Genomic DNA, 24,220 nt, shown 5'->3' on the forward strand with positions numbered 1-24,220 from the left:
GTTAGATAGATGACATTATCCCAATGGTCTGTTGTCGATGAACGGGTTGCAAAATGCAGACGTTATTTTTCTCCTTGTCATGCCGCTATTATTGGTGGGCTATGCTTATTCTCTTTCTTAACGGTAAGATGTTTTAAATTCTAATATTTGTTCAATGAGTATCGGTGAAAATGCTTTTCTCTTTCTATGGATGCAATCGCAGTGTAGTTAAAAAATTAGAAATTTGAAATTAAAGTCAGGTCAAAATGGATGTTATTTCTTGCGTACAAAAGTGTACAATCATATACCGATATCTTGCAATCTTTGTAGAACCACGGTGGCTCAGTAGTAAGGCTGGCTAGCTAACCAGGTCGGGGCCACTGATTAAATCCTGGTATTAAACCGGTCTGGTTTCCCTTTGTCAGTGGTGCAGAACGGAGGGCGTAGAAAGAAAGGGGACTAGCGTTTTAGGTGAAACGTAAAAAAAAACCCATTTGACAGTTGGAATTCGATAAATTCCCACCATAGCACACTGCATGCATGCAAGTGTTCATTAGCCCGATTGATGAGCAAAAGTAGACATTAACCCCCATTTCATTACATTTAACTTGTGTTTATGTTTTTGTTACCTAATTTAAGACATGTCCTAGAAACGACTGTAAATATAAAAGGGATAAATTGGTTGATTTTATTTAGAATTTGTCCGATATGATAGACATGTGGCAGAAGATCTGTGATCAAAACACCGAAATTTGTCCTTCAACATTCTAAGCACATCAAGTTTAAAAAAACATTCGATACTTAACCTAAGTATAAAACTAATTAGATTTGATATCCTACATAAACGTTACATAACGTTGCAAATTTAGAGATTGGTTTAATCGTCTGTAAACCCCATTTCCGATATATTCATATAAGAAAAGATGTGTCTTCAACACATAAAGCATGGACATATCCCACCCAATTTCTTTCAGACTGGACACAAGTGCAAGTTTCGGGAACTCTTATTTGTTAAAGATTCGATCCCTGTTTAATACAAGGAAACAGTAAAATATTGTATTATATTGACAAACATAATGAATTAGCAAGAGTTCCATCACACGTTATGACCTACATACCTACATATTAGTCACAATTATTTGGTTATAATTAATTTGAGCAAAAGGGAAAAAAAACCTTATTTATATGGAACGGAATATTTAATATTAAAAGATTATTGACGAGGGACATTTGGGGGAAATATTTTGGTTTTATCTCAACTACCAACAAGCCTGGGGTGATCTATTTTTTTTTTTTTTTTTAAATTTTTCAACCTATTTAATTTATATTGAATTTGTGATAGTGATGATGGGTTGTCAACTGCAAGTGTTGAAATATTACACATTTGACGTCTAGAGAGAAACAGATAGTGCTATTTTGTTATACACCTTGTATGTCGTCTGTTAACGCTTTTCTTAAGGGGGCATTATGTAAGATTTAATTAAAGAACTGGCCGTTCTCGCTATAATATTTGAAAAATAGATAATGCTAAATGAATATATTGAAAATTTCATTCAAATTACTTTATTTTGAGCGAAGTTATCAATTGTTGTAGTATTGACAAGATATGTGCATTGGTCGTAACCACCGTACTGGCCATTCGAGTCTTAGCCCGGTTTCTCAATTTTTGAATTAAATAATTAAATAGCCGAGCCGTTCTAATTTACTTAAAATCGGAGCCATCCGATGGCACCAAGAGTTAATTATGGTCTTGTCATGTTAATAAATGTCTAATTAATAATTCAAACAACATTTAAGGCCCAAAGAAAGGGTTACATCTCACTGTGCCCACTTTTGATTAATCCAATTAAGGTCTAATTAGGATTAGTGTATTAAGCGGATTAGGATTAGGTGTTATAGGTAATTAGATGGAAAAAAACAAATATTGAAAGTGACTAAATATTCAGTCTTATAATTGGTGAGATGAACTCACTGTAATCGTTAAAGTGATGAATTTTATTCAAAAAATGACACTTGAATATAATATGAATTATGTTCAGTAAGCCTACACATTACACGGTCTTTATAAGGACACACAGAAGTCAGTCTGTCATATTTCATCATGGCAAACGTTCAAGTAAACATCCAGTACATCCCCAATGCTCAAGGTGGAGAAAACTTAGTCCATGAAGAATACAAATTCCGAGTGAAGAATAGGAAGGCAGAACGAGTATACTGGAGATGTTGTATAAAAGGTTGTCCAGCAACCCTGAACACCCACCAAGGTTTTATTACCAAATATTCCAGAAACCACAACCATGTTGCTAACCCACACAAGGTGGCAGTCGACAAATTTCTCGTTGCCATGAAAACCAAGGTGCAAGAGGAAACCAAACCAGTCTGTGCCATCTATTAAGAAGAAGTATCAGGTATGTATTTATCTCTAATGTTGTGTGCCGTTGATTTAAATGATTCAACGTTAAAGCATACTGAACATGTTCTTCCGTAACAAACCAAGCGAGTGTCTGGTCGAGTATTATTGATATAATATGTATAATAAATATTTTCTTTTTGTTTGTTTACAGCCCTTCGATCTGACCGTGACTCAGGTGAGATGATCAGAGAGATTCCAACATTCTATAGTTGCTGTGCTTCCCTGTATAGAGCCCGAGCAAAGATCCTCCCAGCACTTCCTCAGACCCGCAACGATATCCAGCTTCCAGATTCTTACACCAAGACCACATCCGGAGACGACTTCCTTCTCCACGCAGCAGCCGACAACAGGTTTCTAGTGTTTTCCACACAAGAAAATCTTTACCATCTCGCCAATGCAGACACTATATACTGTGATGAAACATTATTCACCCAGATCTACACTATACATGCTTTTGTACACAATAAAATGTTCCCTTTGGTGTATGCACTATTACCCGATAAGAAGGAGGCAACATGTGTTGAGTTCCTCAGATGTGTTAGAGACAAAATATTGGCACTTGTCAATGTTAATCTTAACCCAGGCCATGTGTTTACAGATTTCGAAGTTAGTATGCAAAATGCTGTGAGAACTGTGCTGCCGAGGTCAGAACTAAAAGGTTGTTTTTTTCACTTTGGTCAGTGTATTTGGCGCAATGCGCAGAAATATGGACTACAAGCAGATTTTTCTCGGGTGCCAGAAATCAATAAAATCGTCAAGCAAGCAGCAGCATTACCATTAATTCCAATACAGCAGGTTGAAGATGTATGGCTGAATGCCCTTGATGATGCACCACTCCAAGATGCCAGAGTGTTGCAATTTGCAGATTACGTAACTGAGTTCTGGGTGGAGGGGCAGCATGACAGAATGATGTGGAACCATTTCCACACTGAAGGTTCACGCACAACGAACCATGTTGAAGGATGGCATTCCAAGATAACATCCATTATTGCCACCCCTCACCCAAATATTTTCAAGTTGGTGGCTTTTTTTAAGAATGAACAAGCTTACTCCGAAGTAACCATTCTCCAGTTAGGTGCCAACGGAAAATTACGACCTAAGAGAAGAAAGTACAGGCAACTAGAAACCCGACTCCAAACTCTGAAAACAGATCTTCAGAACGGTATAAAGACTGTATTCGAGTATGCCGATGGCGTAGCCCGTTTAACTACATTGTAAATTTTCATTGTTTATCTTGTTTTTGTGTGATGTATGATATACCCATGTATGTTATACTTTTATTACATATTTTATATATAAAACATCGAAAATTGTTATATTTTCATTAAATTATAAAGTGCTAATGTGATGTATGATATATCCATGTATGTTATATTTTTATTACATATTTTATATATAAAACATCGAAAATTGTTATATTTTCATTAAATTATAAAGTGCTAATGTGATGTATGATATATCCATGTATGTTATATTTTTATTAAATATTTTATATATAAAACATCGAAAATTGTTATATTTTCATTAAATTATAAAGTGCTAATGTGATGTATGATATATCCATGTATGTTATATTTTTATTAAATATATATAAAACATCGAAAAATAAAAAAAAAATTACATAAAATATTTGGGTTTTTTTTCCATCTAATTACCTATAACACCTAATCCTAATCCGCTTAATCCACTAATCCTAATTAGACCTTAATTGGATTAATCAAAAGTGGGCACAGTGAGGACACACCAAAGAAAGACCTGCAATTGGCAGATTTAGCTCTTGCTTAATGCCTGTTTAAAGGAGCTACACCCCTAACCCAATCTTTTTCATAATATTCTTAATTAAAAATACGAATTAGAATTCAGCATTGGTCCACTGCCATCAATATTGATGTTGCCATCTTGCCGTGAAAATATGGGGTCCTATAAACTTTTTAAAATCAGTACATGAGACGTGTACTTCGTGTTTTCGGGCGCCACTTGTATTAAACAATGGAAAACATATCCTACAAGACAATGAAGAAATAATTAGTGACGACTGATTTACAAATAACAAAATAATAATAATGTAGAATAGATTGAGAAGGCGAAAACGACAGGCTTTCAATTTGGTCTGGGTGCGGATTTCACCGAACATAACTGATTAGAAATTTCAATGATTTTACTTGAAAATTGAATATAAATCACTTTACATACATTTATATTACATTAATATGTGCTTTTAGGCTCATTTAAGGTTCGAAAGAATAGAGTCTTGCACCCTTTAATGCTTGCGCCGTTTTGTCCAGAATCGCTTGAGATATATTAATGGTGCGTTGGTGCTGGTGCTCATTCAGATTTGTTGCAATAATTGCGTGGACCCCTAAGAGCGACTTAGTCTGATAAATTCAGAAATTTTCAAACTATTTTATTTTCTGTTAAACAACCTGTGAGATTTCAACCAAATTGGGCAGCTATGTTTCTGATTAAATTTTCTTGAAAAAAAAACCCCCAAATGTTAAATGTGTGGTTTTCGACTCCTTGATTATGCCCCAAGATTCAATATGGGCCTAGAACTTCAAAGGGTAGCTTGTACAAAAACGTTTACAGCGATAATGTGCGCGCAAGATATTTCCCTAATTTGATTTAATGTTTACGAGATATTTTTGAATTTGAGTAAAGTAAGAAAGGACCAAAATCTGAAATGTATGTATGCAAGGCAAGTCCTATACTCACGTTCAGACCCACTTTCAACATTATATTTAGAGGGCCCGAGGCGTTCTATTGATTTGTCTATGTTCAAACCTCAAACCCTGCAAGCATAATTTAGGGTAATGAATACAGATGACTGAAAGAAGATTACATTTAATACACAATGAGCACAATTAATTTGTACTTTATGTTTAATTCCCAGGAATACTGTTCTCCATGCTGGTGGTGTACTGCTGGTGTGCTATGAATATACTATTATCATAAGACACTAAAATAATTTGGCCTCTGTAAATGACAATCTTGGATGTGTCTCTATTTTCCATATTTATATTGCAATAAATGTAGAGATTAATGAAAATATTACCGTGTCATCCGCAAAGGGAAGAGAATCACCAACACGCTAGGCGAAATCTCTTTAAAATCGTTAATGAATAACCAGAGAAGCAAAGGGGATAAAAGCTCGCCTTGATTAACACCGATATAACTTGTGTGCTTTTGAATCTAACTACTTTGGTTAGATATGGAAAATATCACTTTAAATGAATTGAGACCAATGAAATCAAGTTTGAATTTTAATGTCCGCAAGGGATAAAAAAAATTGATTGACAGTAGTAGATGGCCCACGAACGAACAAAGGAGCGAACGAACTACCGAACGTACCCATTACCCTTTCTAAAGCCAAATTAAGTCGCAGCTATTTCAGTAGTTTCGCGCCAGCTATATCTCATTGATTTAGAATAGTTGGAAATAATTTTGAAAATATATGCATACTTGATTTCCCTCTATAATTATTACCGGATTAGCTCAAATCACCCTTTTCTGAAAAATGCTGTAAAATAATTATTTTGAATTTTACTATAAAGATAAATTTTAATAAAAATCCGTAAATTGGCTAATAATAGACAGTTTTATTTTGTTCACTCATTACGCCAAAAAGATAACATTATTGTACTCGTTCTGGCCTTGTTGTTTACTATGACTGAAATAAACGTTAGGGAAATTTTCACTACTGTCTCAAGGTCGCGCCAACTGTGAATCTAAAAACAATTTATTAAATCTGGTCAAAAAGTACTGGCTGTTGCCTGATTGTTGTGTCCTCTATCTCGTTTAGTATCAAGGTTTAAAGGACAATATTGGTGTCAGCCATTATCACATTGCAACGATAGATGCGTAACGAAGATTTGGAGAAACGGAAGTGGCGCAAAAAATAGAAAACAAGAGTTATCCGTCTATATAACTGACCGAAGTAACGGGCGATAACAGATACACGGGCGAATTTCTGCTCACGGATGATTCCTTCGAAGACAAAAAAGTTGTTATATGAGACTGTGAAAGGATATCTGACAATCCAAAACAATAGTTGAATGCCACTAGATAAGAGAAAACGAGAAAAATAAAAATGGCCCGTACATTCAATTATTTTGTTTATTTATTCTATGCTTAATAAAAACATGGTAATGCACGGGTTTTTTCTACAATTGCAGCTATCCTCTCACAGTCTCATATAACAACTTTTCGTCTTCGAAGGAATTATCAGTGAGCAGAATTCGGACATGTATCTGTAATCGCTCGTTACACATCTATCGTAGCAATGATCTCTGTGATATTTGAAATGTTGTCCTTTAAATTGGAACACCATAATTATTATTCAGAGTGATATGACAATAAACGCATTAGTGTTTTGAAATGGTAAAATGATGGTTTTAGTAACTTGAATTCACAATCTATTTAATCACTGGTGAGAGAGAGAGAGAGAGAGAGAGAGAGAGGGAGGGAGAGAGAGAAATGAGGTTTTACGTCCACCCGACACAAACTTGGTCATTTCGGGACTAACACATGGTTCAATTTTATTTCAATAATTCGCTTTCGCGTAGGGTTCTTTAGCAGTGGGAGGAAACCGGAGCACCCGGAGAAAATCCACATTAAGGTTGGACAGGCGACCGTACTATTGTCACGTACAACCGGGGATTCGAAACCACGCCAGTTGACTCAATGACAGACCTTATGATACAGCGCGCACGTGCTAACCATTCGACCATCCAATCCCCCCTAGTCACTGGTATTAACAAAGGGGTTCAGCAAGGTTCCGTTGCCTGGTTGGTTCTTTGTATGTGATAATGCCTGGTAAAATAGCAAATAAACTGATTTCACTGATGAACTTTTACATTCTTGAAAAAAGTAATGTTAGTTCTTCTTTCCTTGTGGAAGTGCTATATTGTTTATCAAAGTTTAATTTATTTATTAATTTTAAAATGTATTCCTAAATAAACCCGGCATTATATTCAACCGAACTGCTCGAAATTTAGGGGAAAAAAAGGATAATTAGTTTGTATTTTTGTGACGTGCAGGTAATATTTGGATTAATGGATGTACACAGGATGAGTTTACTTGTAATAATGGTAGATGTATTCCAACAAGATATGTTTGTGATAGACAGAGAGATTGTTCAGCAAATGAAGATGAACTGGAATGTCACTGTAAATATTTTTTTTTTAGATTTAACCATTATATTAGCTCGATTCGGTAATGAGGGGCACTAAAATATGACCTTATTAAAGTAGCATTAACCCCAAAAGCTGTTAACACACTTGTGTTTAGTTATTCTATTTTCATCTATCGTATGTCTGCTTATGAGAAAAATTATGCACAGGGGGACAAGTTCAAGACTAAAGTTAATATCCGATTGACTATAAATTTATAGAAGAAGCCTATTGATTTTCAACAGTTTCCGATAATTACTGACAGATTAATTTATTTAAGGCCCTTGATCACCTTGAAAAATCTTGTGGACGCTCTAGAGGCTAAAATTAATATCCGATTGAAAATTACACAGCGTTTAAGGTTATGAGACGAAGGAGTCTATTGCTTATCAGCGATTTTCGATATTTACTGCCAGATTTATGGCCCTTGATCACTTGAGAAATCTTGTGGGCGCGCTATAGAGGTTAAAGTTAAAATAAATTTATACACAGTGTTTAAGGTCATGAAACAAATAATTGAAACAGGTCCTAATGATTTCTGATAATTACTTAATGGGTTGTTAGTCGTAATCAGTTTTTAGTGTCTTACTGACAAAAGAAACAATATGCGAAAACGCTTATTGACTGCTCGGACGACTTAGCTGATGTGGGCGTATGTTTTGTTGTCTGGCAACCTATCTTTTGAAAATAAAATTGGAAAGCATGCAAGTAGGGCATACTGTGAAATTATCCGCTAACTAAATATATTTTCCCTTTCTTTTTTGTCGCCACTGCAACACATGCGAAACCGCAACCCCTTCACGTTACAATGACTGTATTCACGAAAGCGTACACCCAAATATTGTAGATATTGAGCGACATTAATCTTATCGTAGTATTATTGTAAGGCCAAATTAACATAACAAAAAATATATAATTTTGAATAAATGTGCTCTTTCGATACTCGAAAAGTCCAGATTAAGTATTACCTCGCATATCAATATGTTATAGTAATGTGTTATAACGATGTGTCATATTAATATTATATAGTAATGTGTTATAACGATGTGTCATATCAATATTATACAGTAATGTGTCATATCAGTATTATATAGTAATGTGTCATATCAATATTTTATAGTAATTGTATAAATATGATATCTTATCGTAATATGTTATAACAATAGTATTATATATATTTTTATTCTATATTAAAGTTGCTTGTCCCGATAATACCTGGCAGTGTCAAAATAAGGATTGTATTCCAAATATATGGCGATGTGACGGTATTGCTGATTGTCCGGATGAAACTGATGAAGTGGAATGTTCCACTGCCTCAAGTGTATGTCAAATTTATTAATGCGTATAAGATACAGCTCCAGTAACATAAAGAACTGTGCACACCAACGGAATAGATTCTGTGGAATCAGATTTTATTAATCTCATGGACAATCTGGCGGGATGCATTATGTATCGCAGACTAATGATCAAATGATGAAAAATCACAACGCATAACCTTTGGTGTGAGCAGGCCTTTAAAGTTGACTTTACTGGCGGCCTATGTCACGAATTATTCAGTAATTTTAGTATATAAAATCCTTACCCAAAGTTAAGCATTCTGCACACAGAGATCCATCTACTTCATTCCTCTAGATCTCTGCCCTAAATGGCCGCCATATCCAAAAAATCTATAAAACGTTTATACTCCGTTTCAAATTTGTCATACACACAAAGACTAAATAAAATTTTTTATTCAATTTTTTTTAAATGGAAGCAGAATAAATCCTCAACACAATTCTTGAAGTATACTTAGTGTTTTCGACTAAAATCGCCGATGTAGGACTGAAAATATCGGTCAACTAGATAATTGTAGACAGACAGTTTAGTATGCAGGATAAATAGTAACGAATATGATGGTCCTCTAGAGCATTTATTACAACTACTAACTTGTTGTTTAAGTTCAGGTGACTAGCCGTAAGTAGTGAGAGGTGTACTGATAGTAATGTCAAAATCATATAATGGTACCCAATACACATAATTTTTATGATTGTGACACTGTCTCTCCTGGTGTCGCTTGTGCCATTTGAGCTTCGGGACAGCGACCGTAAAAGTTTCATTAAGTCACAAGTTTTACATCATATAAACTATTAAAAATTATGTATTACTGAGCTATTGATCAACACTAAATTTATAAGTAAATTGTGTGGTTTCTCTACTTGCTAAATGTTTCAGCTCCTTATCGGCTCAAGTTTAATGCTGCTTGGAGCTCCCGTGGTCATATGGGTTTTTACGGAGATGATGTTTTGACCCTGGTGGAGCACAGGGAAACAGTATCTAGTGCTCCGGATAAAAATTTAATAAACAAGGTCACGTATACAAATTTTACATCGCATGTCGAAATCTGGGCAAATGCAAATTCGTCATCGCTGATGCATTGGAGAAATTCTCCGATTTTCATTTGTAACGATATGTTAGTCCCATGGTGAGCCATCCGGATTTGATAGAATATATCAATTCACTTATTTTTATACATGTTCGTCATAATAAATGTGTTTTGAAAAAGTGGATTTAGAATTAACCACGAGTAATCTTTTGAGACGAAGTCCCCAAACTAAACTGATTTAGGATGCGAGATTTGTCATGAACTGTTTATATGTGTTAATGTGGTCGTATAATGACGTCGTTCATTTCCGTTAGTCGGTCCATGGTCCGTAGTTCTTGTTAGCAATGTAGAGACCACCGGTATTGTTCATGTGTTCGACCTTTTAAAAACATAACGTTGAGAATTTCAGCTTTTGAACGATTTTAGGCAATCTTTTACTGGGTTAAATCCCTCTGGGTTAAATCCCTTAAATCGATTTCCTCGATATTTTTAGAGTTATATTTCTTGAAGACGGGGTTCACCATAACTAATCTGAATGGTAGTCAGATTCTAAAGTCTTGTCTCAAATTCTATCCAGGACAAAGTATTTAATACCAATATACTGAACATGGTTGAACATCATGTTGTTAGCATATATACAAGCTACAACTGATTTGTCTATAGCCTATATGTGAACCATCTACCTTATTTACGAGATGAAACATGATGAATTTTTTTTACCAATTTTAGCTCTTTTGTTCTGTAAATCTTTTATTGTACACTTTAAACGAAGCTGGTGGTGGGAGTATGTTTCATTGCCTGATAATCTTTGTTTTAATTGATTGTTTTCATTATGTATTTATGTTTGTGTATGAATGATCATCGGTCGGTGGTAGGTTTGTAACTTTGACCCGGCATTCATATAACCTCTGCCCATCCCGGAGCAAATCTGTTTGCGTGCTCGATATGTTGATGACAAGTTGTTCACAAACATGTATTATTTTTCAAGGACAACGAACTCCGTTTGCAAATTGTACCCAGACAAGTAATTCTCCCCCACTATGATTAATCTTAATCTAAATAACCACAAAATGTCCAAAATATCACTATCATCTCATCCTTTTCTACGCCAAGTCAATTAAATCGCCAGTGATAAGATATGATTACTTTTTGGAACACCGGATGCCATTTCTCATTAGTAGAGTTCATAAAACAAACAGATTTTTGTTCTACGTGTGTATCTAGTTGGGAAAGTGATGTTTCTATCCCTGATACAATACTATATCTTCAAGAAACCATATGGTTTAAATATTTTCTAAATTCTTTTATTTTACAGTCAGAATTTGTGAATTTACCTGTTTCTACTGGTGATAGTGATGTCATTATAAACAATAATAATGGTTAACATGCCTAAACTCTGTGTATACAAACGTAAAGTGTTTATAAACAGACATAGGTCATAACCTATATTGTTTTATTTATATACAAGAGGCAACTTCACGCCGGGTATTTTTGTTCACCAAGAAGACTTTAAACGGAACCAAAATCTAATTGTTCGTATATTGTTATCGTCTGTGGTGCGTGATGTAAAGGGAGAGAGACTAGATAAGGTGTTGTGTTTTTGGTTTTAAAGCAAGGATTGTGAATTTTATTCATATTATTAATGAGAGTGAAAGGACCGCACAGCTGGAATTATTGTTGTTTTAAAATGTGAATATCTTTCTTCGTAAACTTTTAGAATGACAAAAACAAAACCTCATAATTGTTTGACATGTTCCTGTATATCATAGATAATGTAGACCATATGCTGCAACAAACAGTGTATAAGTTATATATATTTTCTATTGATACAACTATATGCGCACACATAACTATTTATGTCAGCCGCCCCAGACAAGGTTTGTCAAGAGGTCACCGAATGCTCACATTGCGCGAACAAGTGCATTCAGCACAATCCAGTCACAATTGTGTGAATTGTTCGCAAAAAAATAATTCGGTTACATTCAAAATTTTAAAAAAAAACTTTACAATTTGTTAAAAGTTTTATTGCTATTTCCAATTCCTCAAACACACAAAACAATATGCTAAATAGGTTATTTGGAGATTCAGAATTGAATGAGCTATGAAAGATAGGTTTGGAAGGTATATGGTGTTATTGTCCCCCGCCTTTCGAAGAAAGCAGGGGACTATTAAAATGGGTCAATCTGTCTGTCACACGTTTTTGGGACACGAGAAGTCTCCTTCTAATTGAGCTAGGTGTAGGCGTTTATTAGGCATTTTTTTTCTTAGGCTAAGCACAGATACGCAGTTTGATTGGTTTATGCTTTGGGACACGATAACTTTGATTCTAATTAAGTAAGAGTGATGAAATTTGGTGTATAGTTACATTACATCAATACCTTGACTAAGTTCGATAATGAGCATTTTCTGCTGAGGGTAAACAAAGCGATAAGCAATTTGATTGGTCGATACTTTGGAGCTCGATAACCTTGATTTTAATTGAGTGAGAGTGGTGAAACTTCGTATATAGTTTCATTACATCAATACCTTAGTCCAAGTAGAGACTTCAATCTGAATGATCGATACTTTGGAACACAATAACTCCCCTTCTAATTGAGGTAAATTGTCCAAACCTGGTGTAGGTGTTGACTAGGTGAATGTCTTGACAGGGTAAGACCATGCATATTTTCCACTAAGGCTTAGAAGTGATAGGCAACTTGATTGGTCGAGACTTTGGTTTGGAACACAATAACTTTGATTCTATTTGTGTGAGAGTTATGGAACTCAGAATATACATTCATTATATTAATACCTTGACGAAGTTCGATGATGGGAAGTTTCTGCTTAGGCTAAGTAGCGATAAGCAATTTGATCGGTCAAGAACAACTCTGCTTTTAATTGAGGTAGAATGTTTAAAGATGGGTTCCCAGAAAAGTATTTATCGGGTGGTTATTTCCAACTAGTTTCCAATAAAAGTATGGTAGTTTTGGTATATATGGAAAGTAGAGATATCCAATCGTACTAGAAAAATACTGGATTCCCCTAAAAAACATTCATGGAGCGTATACAGGACAAAAATGTAAGGGTTTCCCTAATCGACAGCCCGACGATTAGGAATTTCTGCACGCGTGATGTCAAAGGTCACACGCGAACATTGAGCGCTTGATGTACAAGTTGATAAACTTTATGAAGAGTTAGACGTACAACACTTTCTGAGATAAAAATGACGGAAAAAGACGCGGGTAGTGGATAATCCGAGAATATAATTAGGATTCGATATTTGTAAACATCGTCTTATGCATGCAATGAATTCTCCTCTGACTTACAAGAGAGTTAAGTCACGTGACGTAAACATGGCCTGGTTTGATCGAATTTTTATAGCAGGACATTCCTTCGCAATTACAATGTTTGAGAAGAATTTGAAGCAAAATTCTAACAAATTAATTAGTTTGAATATGTTTTTAGTCCATATATACCATTAAATCACCCAGTTTGTACGCGGGAACCCATCTTTAAACTTGGTGTAGATCAATCTGATTAAAATACAGATCTATATTTCGTTTCGTTTTTTATACTTTCGATGTCCTACACTACATGAAGATCTGACCAGTCGTTTTGGGAGGTTGCGTCAGAGGGCATACGAGGGGTTTTGACCTATGACGACACACATTTCATTAACCAATCAGCATTGATGTTTCTAGTGGATTACCCACAGTTCCGTGCACCTCACACCAAAAACTCGCCGTAACAGACCGTTTCATTGGCTAATCCCTCACATCATCCAGCACTCGGCAAACCTCGGCAGATTCCGTTACACCACATCTAGCCTCGACATGGCGGTAAGTGATATGTACCTACGCCTATACAATTTCGATGCGGCACCGGTTTACTTATTAGGAAACTTGCCGCTTTTAAAAAGAAGTTATCAAAATTGCGTCGTTAAGAAAATCTGATAAATTTGAAAGAAAAATACCTTCAGACTTTGAAATATTTGTATGATAAAACATTCTTCAAAGGCGTCGTTATGGGCAACGCTGTTGGTAATCCGGGAACTTGAAAGTAGTTCCAATGGCGGACTTCGTCATACAGCCGTGGCTAGATGTAAGGTACTTGAATCTGCCGAGGTTTGCCGAGTGATCATCCAGAACACGTCAATGACAACAACTCTTCCAGATCCTGGCGTAGTAATGACAAGTAAAAACGAAATTTTGAACTATAAAAAATGTAGATGTTCATTAGGTGGATGTCTTGACTGAGTTCAACGATTAACATTTCCGCTAAAACTAAGCAGGGCTAAGCAAGTTCATTGATCGATGCTTTGGGACAAGATAACGTTGATTCTAACTTACGGAGAGTGATGAAACTTTATACTATAGATCAATTTGATTCCTCGGAGCTTTTCATAAAGATACATGTGCATTGACTAACATTTATCCATATATTTATTTTGGGATTGCCGCGGGGGGCATCAGCCTCACTGTTGACTTGTTAATAGACTTTTTGTATTACATTTTAAAAACAAATTTAATACAACGTGTTTGTCTACCAGGCTCCGAAACAAAACGTGGCCTAACATTATCGAAACAAAAATATTATCCTGAACTTAAAACTTTATTTCCGTCAAACATTTTGGGAGTGTAAATAAGTGCTTATTAATGATCTATTCGGTCTATCAAAAGATACTACCATGTTCGAGGTCCTCACAGATTGACTGGACTGGTCTTCCATTATATGCACCAACCTAATGTAACCTAACTACCCAGACAAAACATTTCTCAAATTTCACAGCATACTATTTCTAATTACACAATTCACGCATGTATATTTTATTCATCTGTATAATAAAATTCATTTAATTTTTATTCTTGAAATGAGTTCGTGTATTTCATAAAAAGTAGCAAGGTAAAAGATAACCACGCTTAAAGATTTGTTTTTGTCCTTACTCACTTTGTAGAAGTTGTCTGTTTTATAGGCACCTTTAAGTATGAAGCATATTGAAAGAAACTGATTCTGTATGAAGCTCTTCAGATATAACATTCTTTAAATCATAAAAATCCACAGTAATAGGATAAAATGTGTTGAATTTTAGAACTTGGGAATAAATACCCAGAAACGTCCATGAGCCTATAAGTTATATAGCTTTAATAGTGGATATGACCACAGTAAGTTGTAATACAATAATTTTTTTTAAAATCAGAAATTAAAGATACTTTATGGAGGATTAGATAAAGATCTGGCAGTTCTCACTATAATAGTTAAAAACTAGATAATGTAAAGGGAATATGCTGAAAATTTCAGTCAAACTGTTTTACTCTAAGGAGAGAAACCCTTATTTTAAAAACCACTGTAGCCTTGCTGGTAATGTCACGATCATTAACAAAGTCTCAATCCTATGAAATCGGACACATAAGATGACATCGAGAGTTCATCGTGGTCTTTTCATGTTCATAATTAATGTCTAATTAATAAAGCCCGGCCCATACCGCTACGACTACACACAACCCGACAGGACTCAGCGTCTTGGGTAGTTGTAAAAAAAAATCGGGTCGCGTCTTTACTTCACAGGCCCGACTCTCACAGATTGTGCGTCGTGAGTTACGGCACTTCCCTCTCTTCTGTCCAAAAATCTGCCATCTTGAATTTTCCCGGGGAAAACAAGAGCACGTGACCTGCACAGTCACGTGACTAAATGCTACTCTCTGATTGGCTAAACAACAGTAAGACAATTGATCGTGTCGTGTGAGTGTCCACACAAACACGATGGGTTACGACTGCATCCAACTGCATCCGACTACGACTGAACATGCTCAGTCAGGCCGACGGGCCACGATACAACGGAAATCGATTGAATCGTGGTCGTGGGACTGTCCACACTGCACTGATTATCTGAGACAAGACTTTGCGTTGGGTAGAGTCTGGGCAAGTCGTGGCGATGTGGGCCGGACTTAATTTAGATAACATTTCAGACCTAAAGAAAAGACCTGCAATAAGCAGATTTATCCCTTCCATAATGCCTGTTTAAGTTTGTTTAGTGCTCGGAAAAATAGACAAAATACAGATATTTTAGCCAAAACGGATTTACTTCCCTTGAATGTAAACACTCTTTGATAATTCTACAACAAAGGGTCTAAAGCCTCCTGTAAACTAGACAGAACCGGGTTAAGACCTAAATAGGCCCTGAGTACTTAAAAGATTTTGGTGCTCCCATAATTCAAAATATAAACAATAATAAATCACAAACAACCGCCAAACACGTGATTAGAGTTTTTCTGGGATTTTATACACTTCATTATTAATTGCGCCAAAAGAAGTAAAAGTATGAAAAGACAAAAACGATGAAAAACTAATTGAAAGTTCTTAATTAGTTTTTAATTTAAATATTTTAAATTTAGCATCTAACAAAGCAGACATTCTATGGTGGCCCCATTACCATATTGCTCTAAGCACGTGCGTATTTTGCTTAATGGTTAATCCAGCACTGAAACTAGGTACGAAAAATGAAAAGTGAAACAATGGGTATTCTGTTCTCATCTGTCGTAACATACAACCTGGATTTAAGGTAATTGTCTTTGTCTAGTTACTTTTAGTCGTCACTTCTTTCTATCACTATATAGAAAAGTATATCTAAATATTAATTGAATAAAAGATATATCACAGAAGTTTGTTCCGTTGTATATCACCCCAAATAACAATTTTTTTAATGGCATATCTTATAAAAAAAAATTACAGTGCATTTATATGGAAGCCTATAACTACCATTCATAATTTCTACTTTTCGCCTCTTCAGAACACGAAAGTCGAAAAGTCGAAAAGTAGAAGTTACGACAAAATGTGAGGCGACAAGACGGTATACAAGCCAAAATCAACTCGAAAATAGGAAAGATTGTAAGTTTTATAATATTATTACTGACGGCTGCATAAAATTGTCCGTAACATAGGGATCGAGATATTAATAAATAATCGCCATCATTACTAGACTATCACACCAACATTTTTGTTAACGGGAATTGCACGTATTCAAATGTGACCTGCAAGGCAGAGACTACAACAACTTCCTAGTAGAAAAGTCGACAGTACGACAGATCATAGGTCGCTAATAGCGCAGTGTGTTAATTTCCTAATTTCTACTTTTCGAGTTGCATTTTGGCTTGTATAGCGTGTTGGCGCCTTCTTACTGACATCAATAAATACAAAAATATGACTAAGTCGAAAGTCGACAAGACGGTATACAAGCCAAAATGCAAGTCGAAAAGTAGAAATTAAGAAAAAACGGGGGGCGCTATTATCGCGGTGTGTTATTTCTTAATTTCCTATTTTCGAGTTGATTTTGGCTTGTATACCGTCTTGTCGACTCACATTTTGTCGTAACTTCTACTTTTCGACTTTCGTGTTCTGAAGAGGCGAAAAGTAGAAATTATGAATGGTAGTTATAGGCTTCCATACATTTAAGACTGCTCAACGCCTTTAAGTTAGTCACATACCTTTCAGGTGGCCAAAAATAGTAAATAAATATCGTGTAATCACTTATTGCGGCGAATATCACAATCTCACCATTATTTGTTGAGTATAAACATGGATGTAAATGAAATGGAATGTGGTTTAACGTCTTACGTTTCTTCACCGACTGGGCTAATGAAGACGGGTATACGCCATTCAGTGTGCAATGAGGAAATAATAAAGACGGGCATACGCAACACAGTGTGCGATAAAAGACATTTTGTCCGGACAGCGGGGCTACTCCCTATTCTTATTTCGAATTCCAACTGTCAAGGGTTCTTTAACGTGCACCCCAAGATCGGGCATGTGTAATGTTTTACCGAAAGGTCATCGAATGGTCGCTGATAATTCGCCGAGGATTCAAATATCCTCGAAGGTCCCCATGATACTTCGGCAAGACATTGCTGGTGCTTCGGGGACAAAAATATTTCGCAGAAGGGAAGCATCCGCGGAGCTTCTCCGTGGATCTGGAAAGCACCGGGGATGCTTTCCCGGACTGTTTTCCCAATGGTTCCACATGGCTCGTGACGTTCCCGAAACTTCCCCGGGACATATTGAGGCACATCGGTAGTACATCCCCAAGGCACAAAAATATCCAGTGGGACCTAGGCAATAAGAAAATTCGGTGGTGTCGGCCCTAAGTTTGCCCTAAACACAGTAGCCTTCAGCCAAGTAGTGACGAATATCATGAACGAGACAAAGTATTCTTAAAGGGGCATTAAGGGAGATTAGATCAAGAGTTGACAGTTCTCGCTATAATAGTTAAAAATAGATAACGTAAATAGAATATGCTGAAAATTCCAGTCAAATTGCTCTAGTCTGAACCGAGATATTAGCTTTTGAATTTTAGGCTAGCCTCGATCATCATTACTGAAGTCGGTACGATAAAAAAACAAAGTCTCGATTATCATTATCCACTTTACGTTTAATTATTTTTCAAAAAAGGTATTCCAATCCGCTAAATATCACAGGCTAGCGATGGCATCGAGGGTTGATTATGGTCTGAATAAGTTCAGGCCTAAAGAAAGACCTGCAAATAGGCAGATTTAGCTCTTGCATAATGTATGTTTAATCTCACCCGTTACATTGCTAATAAATGTCTGTTGTACTTCTGCGTTACGATATCAACATTTGCTTATTTTCGGTGCAGTAAAGCAGAATGTTTAACCCTAATTCATTACACACAGTATTCCGACGATAAACAAGAGTTACACCTACTATCATAATAATAACATACACATAGTTTAATTATTGAATTGATTTTCAAAAATACAAATGTACAGATATATAAATATTTCCACGATAAGCTAAACAATAAAAATTGTCAGATGCAGTTGCTTAATCTGTTTGTTTTTTTATGGTCTATATAGTGTGCACTTATCGAACATGTTTTAGCCTCCCAACTCTATGAAGATCAATTAATGTTCTCTTTTTTAATTGGCCCCATTCCCTACATCAATTTACTTGATGGTTGCTTATGCCCACGCTTCTTCCTTATCCGTGTTGATCAGTCTACGTGAAGTTCAACTGGTTGTTCGGATTTAGATGGACGATGTCGAGCACTTTTCTGATGAGCTCTTAATCCAGCCAGTTGAGAATAACTACTTCTACATATATTACATTTATATGGCTTTTCACCTGAAATAATAATGCATTTAAAGTGTACTTAGTTGTGTTAGATATATCATTCTCGACAAAATAACAGAGATTCTTAAAAAAAGCGATGTCTCTTAGGCGCGTGGTTCCGGAGGAGGATCGCAGAATTGGGAATATAGAACAGAATCGTTTATTTTGCCGAATACTCCAACTGTCAAGCTACAAACATAACGACAAGTTCGTACTATCAATTACAATATCGGTAAAATTTCTAAAAGAAAGCTGTCCCGGTTGGGAATTCATTTGGGAACTGGTAAATGTAGCTCGATGTATCGAAACTGGGATGGTGCTTTGTCGCCGGTATCTGTCGTGGTTCATAGGGCCTGATAGGCGACGGGAATGTCCCGCGAGAAGAGTATATTTATATAATACTCGTTCTAACTTAATATTTATATTGAAACGAATATTTACCTGTGTGAAGTCTAACATGGTTTCGTAATGTTGAAGATTGGCTAAATTTTCTATCACAGAATTTACAAACAAATGGTTTCTCCAGGGTGTGAATTCTCATGTGAGATCTTAAATTACTTCTTGAATTAAAACCTCTACGACATAAAACACAGTTTAATTTGCTTGTTGGTTTTGATGATGTGCTGTCTTGTAGGATATTTACCGGAGATTCTGAAAGAAAATGTATTATATTCTGAAAAGGCCCATATACCGGCGTACATAATAAACTATAACAGACGGTTCCTCATTTTTGTAATTCAGTTTGCATTATGCTGAGTGTATTGGCCTATTCGTTTACATTATAAAAAAAGTTGGGACGGCAACAATGGAAAACTTGAATTTTCTCAGTGAACACAAGGATCTGTCATTGAATCAACTGGCGTGGTTTCAATTCCCCAGCTGTACGTGACATGGAGTAGGTCGCCTGTCCTACGCGCAAGCGAATTATTGAAATAAAATTGAACCATAATATAATATGTTAGTCCCGAAATGACGTAGTTTGTGTCGAGTGGACGTTAAACCCACCATTAATATTTTTAATTCAACCACGTGGAATTTATTCACCGCCGTGATTTATCTTTGTAAAATATGGATTACAAATATATTAATTATCTTTTATTTTTCCAAACATCCAAATAATTTAAATTGACTCAACATTTTTTGGGGGTATATATACCTGCTTTAAATGATAACTTTCTACTCATAATTTTACACCAGGAGTTATTGTTTTACACCAGGAGTTATTATTTTACACCAGGAGTTATTTTGCACTACACGTTATAAATGTGCAGCCCCCCCTCCCGTTTTTGTATTATTTAATTATATTGTAATTGATATCAATAAATGTACCTTCAGTTATTGGACTAGATGGTAAAGTAATTGGTGTTGGTAATCCTAGATATAACGATAATGACCGACCATACCAGACAAGAAGTTCTTGACGAGGTGCAATATCCTGTAAAACAAAACTGAAATTAGCAAATTGCTGATATCTCAACCAAACTTGGAAGACAATTTCAATTTTAGGTCGTTTCAAATATATTCAAAAGTAAAAACATTTATACTATTGTAATATAAGGACAGTTTTATAATGTAAATAAACGCATCTGGGTTTTAAAAGACATTCATGACGAATAGTCCGGTATGTACGGACAAAATGGGCTAATGAAGACGGGCATACGCCATACAGTGTGCTATGGGGGAAATTTCGCTACAGCCTACTCTTATATCGAATTCCAACTGCCGAAGGATCTTTTACGTGCACACCAATATATACACGGGACCTCGGTTTTTCGTTCCATCCGAACGACTAGACAGCTGTCCTTGTCAGGCCCTCCGTCCTGCATCACTGACAAGGGGAAACCACGCCGGAAAATCTGGATGAACTTTCTCGGCTAATGCAGGGATCGAACACCCGACCTCCAGGCTAGCGAGCCAGCGTCTTACCCACTTAGCCACGTGATTCCCCCCCCCCCCAATGTACGAACAAAGACTGTATTACCACTATAAAGCGTTAAAGATGACCGTGTAAAATCAATGTAAACTCAAAATGGCCATAACTTTAGCTAGATATTTTTAAAACCTGTATTATGACATGCTACCGTTTTAATGAAATTAATAATGGCAGTAGTCTGCTGACCACGCACTGGGCCCAGAGTTTTAATTTAATTAGATTTAAAGTTGATATTAATACCTTTATAGCTCTGTAGAATATACTGTGTCCAACTTGAAAGATCTCTAGATTCTGTTCTTGTTCATTTCTTGCACAGTTTACATACGATAACCAGCTAGCTCTAGGGAAGTTAGTGCCCCCATCAATAAAATATAATACGTCTCCTTTATCATCAAATATCTGATAATAAATAATAGACGTGTTATTGTTCGAGATTTTTAAGGAAAGAAATTTAAATAAAACTTAATTAATCTCGGTCATCCGATGGTTTAGAGACTTAATTATAGAGATGGCATGTGAATAAATGTCCAAATAATAGTTTATAGAACAAGAAGCCAAAATAAAAAAACCCCATGTAATAGGCAGATTTAGCTCTTACAGAATGCATCTTACATAATGCATCTTTAAAGAAGATGGATTTCTTTAGCGTCGTATTGAAATATATTAAATAGGAATCACAGTTGTAGCCTTATCGAAACGTTGAGTCGTGTTGTTACAAAATAAATAAGAATTGCTCTTGTTTGTGAAATTTAAAGGAGGCAAGTCTTTAACTCAATATCGTCCACAGTCTTCGACATTGTCAACACGACTTATTAGTCAATTTAAATCAACATTGATGTTATTATCTTACCGTGAAAACATTGGCTTCTGATATCTAGTATTTAATGCAAAATGATAATAACTGATTAAAAATTACAGTAAAAACAGAAACGATTTGAATGTGAATCAGTTTATATACATCCATATTACATTATTATATGCGTTGCGATCCATGTGTGTCCATTTCGCGGTGCCAAAGAATAGGGATTTAGCTCCTTTAAAACGTGTTGTCATATTTATATGACACCACAGATCTGCTTCTGGTCCATTAATGTGTGCCCTGGAAGATGCCTTACAACATTCCACATTTCCTCACAAACAACCTATATTGATAATATCTTATATTATTACTATATATACAATACATACCTCCCACATATTATCATTATCATTATTAGTATCTATATCTGTTAATTGTAAAACACGACCTATAAATGGCCCCATCTCAGTTCCATTTTTTATCCACGTGGTAGATGTAACACCAACATTACAACCTGGTATATTAGATATACTAATTTCTACTTGTTTAGGTCTAGCAATACTTGATATATCTGTAAAAAGAAATACAAAATTTATCGTATACTAGTTATATTAACGTCTAACAATACTTGATATATCTATAACAAATACAAACATACTTACAGTTATATTGACCAATCTCAACTTAAACTGTTTCAATGGCATTTAGTAATTGAACTAGAGTATACAGGTCACAATTCTATGGAATACAATTACTGCTTTTTACTGAGCGACGTTTCGACTAGGCTTCTCTAGTCATTATCAAGCTAGAGAAGCCTAGTCGAAACGTCGCTCAGTAAAAAGCAGTAATTGTATTCCATAGAATTGTGACCTGTATACAATCTCAACTTGTTTAGGTCTAGTAACACTTGATATAAACAAATACAAACATTTTTAGCATTGTGTTGAACATTAAATATTGGATATTATAAAAGACGAAATGGGGCAATATTCATGATTTGTGTTTCTACATTTCAGTTTCAACATTTTATATACCAAAGCAATATTTTAAACTGATGATTGCTGTTTTTACATTTTTATGTCAACATTGAGCTGGCCTTAACGAATAAATTAAGCCATAAACGTGGGTGACTATAGTGGCAGTACACACTGTTTATTACATTGAATTTAAATATTTTATCCATTTGTCAATTTTAAAAAATTGCATTTCCCAAAAAATTGATGACACAATAATGATTGATGCCCGTATTTATAGTGATGTACATAAAAGATAACAAAATTATACGTATGTTAATTCTAGTATTTGGGTACCTAATGGCGGTATAGTTTATTAGAGGTCTTCACAATAAAAGCACAGATATTTATATACTTCTAATCGTTGTTACGACATTCAATGAAGTGCGAGGATAAGCCTCCTTAAGGTGGCGGTGAATCAAAAACAACACTCGTTTCGACAAGCCCTATTGGACAATAAACATGTTCATTCGGGCCACTTGATCATTGAGAATGGGGGTGTAAAAATACTTTCAGTTTGCGACATATGTTCAATTATAACAGCCCAGACCTCGGCCCAGAACCATCTCGGTTCGTATGTTAAAATGAAAGAACCTGTAATTCAAGATGACAATTATTACCCTTACCCGTATTGTATTCTCTCATATTAAATCTCAATTCCCAAGTTCTAGTAAAATTATTTTGTTTAAAAAAAAGGAACCAAACTCCTCTCGAGTTAAGCTTGTTGGACCGGTTGTGTTTGAGACGAACAGAGGTTTGCTTTTTTGTTCAATCAGTACCCGCATTATTAGAGCTGAGCCTGTCAATAAAATGGTTGCTGTAATTATTTCCATGTACGAATAATTCTCTAAAGAATTTAATTCAACCCGCCATCATGTTCTTATAGTGTTATAATATTTTCATGTGTCTGAACTGTGACACGAAGTCTTCAATTTTCTTCGGTTTTTCAGTTTTAATATCACTTAGTTTTCAGGGACAGACAACTGTCACCCGTATTAGTATCACGCGCGTGATTGGTTGTCACGTGTGATGCAAGGGTCGTTCTCTTTTATTTAATGAGAAAATATGGCAGCAATGAATACGTATGCCATCATAATAATTGAGTATGAAAATGTATTACATTTAATTAGAAGGAGAGTTCCTAAAGGGCACATTCTATAAATGCGTTATGAATAATTGTCTAAATAAGGATTACACATTACCACAAAATAAAAAAAAATCGTCAATGACCTATAACAAATAGTTGATATGGGTGGATCATTATATTCGGTTATAAATAAATCAGTCCATTTGTCAACATAATTTCAGATAACGTTCGACGGAAAGCTAAGAAAAAAAATAGAATTAATTTGAGCAAAGCTTGTCAGTGGGTGACTTATTCATCTGAAAAATAAACCAAATTGGAATTTGTATACTATTTGTACAGAATGTAATAATACATGTGGAAAAGT

At 35.4% G+C, this 24,220-nt stretch overlaps 1 protein-coding gene and 1 long non-coding RNA gene across 2 annotated transcripts; one reads left to right on the forward strand and one right to left on the reverse strand.

The window, feature by feature from the left end:
- Positions 1-8,756: 8,756 nt before the first annotated feature.
- On the forward strand, positions 8,757-14,708 carry LOC126827317 (uncharacterized). Its single transcript, XR_007682652.2, has 3 exons — positions 8,757-8,881; positions 9,772-9,905; positions 11,238-14,708. It is a non-coding gene; the product is annotated as an uncharacterized LOC126827317 (long non-coding RNA).
- Positions 14,709-18,361: 3,653 nt separating this feature from the next.
- On the reverse strand, positions 18,362-23,414 carry LOC126829513 (PR domain zinc finger protein 12). Its single transcript, XM_056098546.1, has 6 exons — positions 23,396-23,414; positions 22,146-22,327; positions 21,198-21,356; positions 20,354-20,459; positions 19,466-19,675; positions 18,362-19,036 (listed from the first exon to the last, which is right to left on the reverse strand). The coding sequence occupies exons 1-6, from the start codon at positions 23,412-23,414 to the stop codon at positions 18,906-18,908; spliced, it is 807 nt and encodes a 268-aa protein (XP_055954521.1). The 3' UTR covers positions 18,362-18,905.
- Between the last annotated feature and the right edge of the window lie 806 nt (positions 23,415-24,220).

This window comes from Patella vulgata, chromosome 1, assembly GCF_932274485.2.
Source record: "Patella vulgata chromosome 1, xgPatVulg1.2, whole genome shotgun sequence".
NCBI classification, from domain to species: Eukaryota; Metazoa; Mollusca; class Gastropoda; family Patellidae; genus Patella; species Patella vulgata.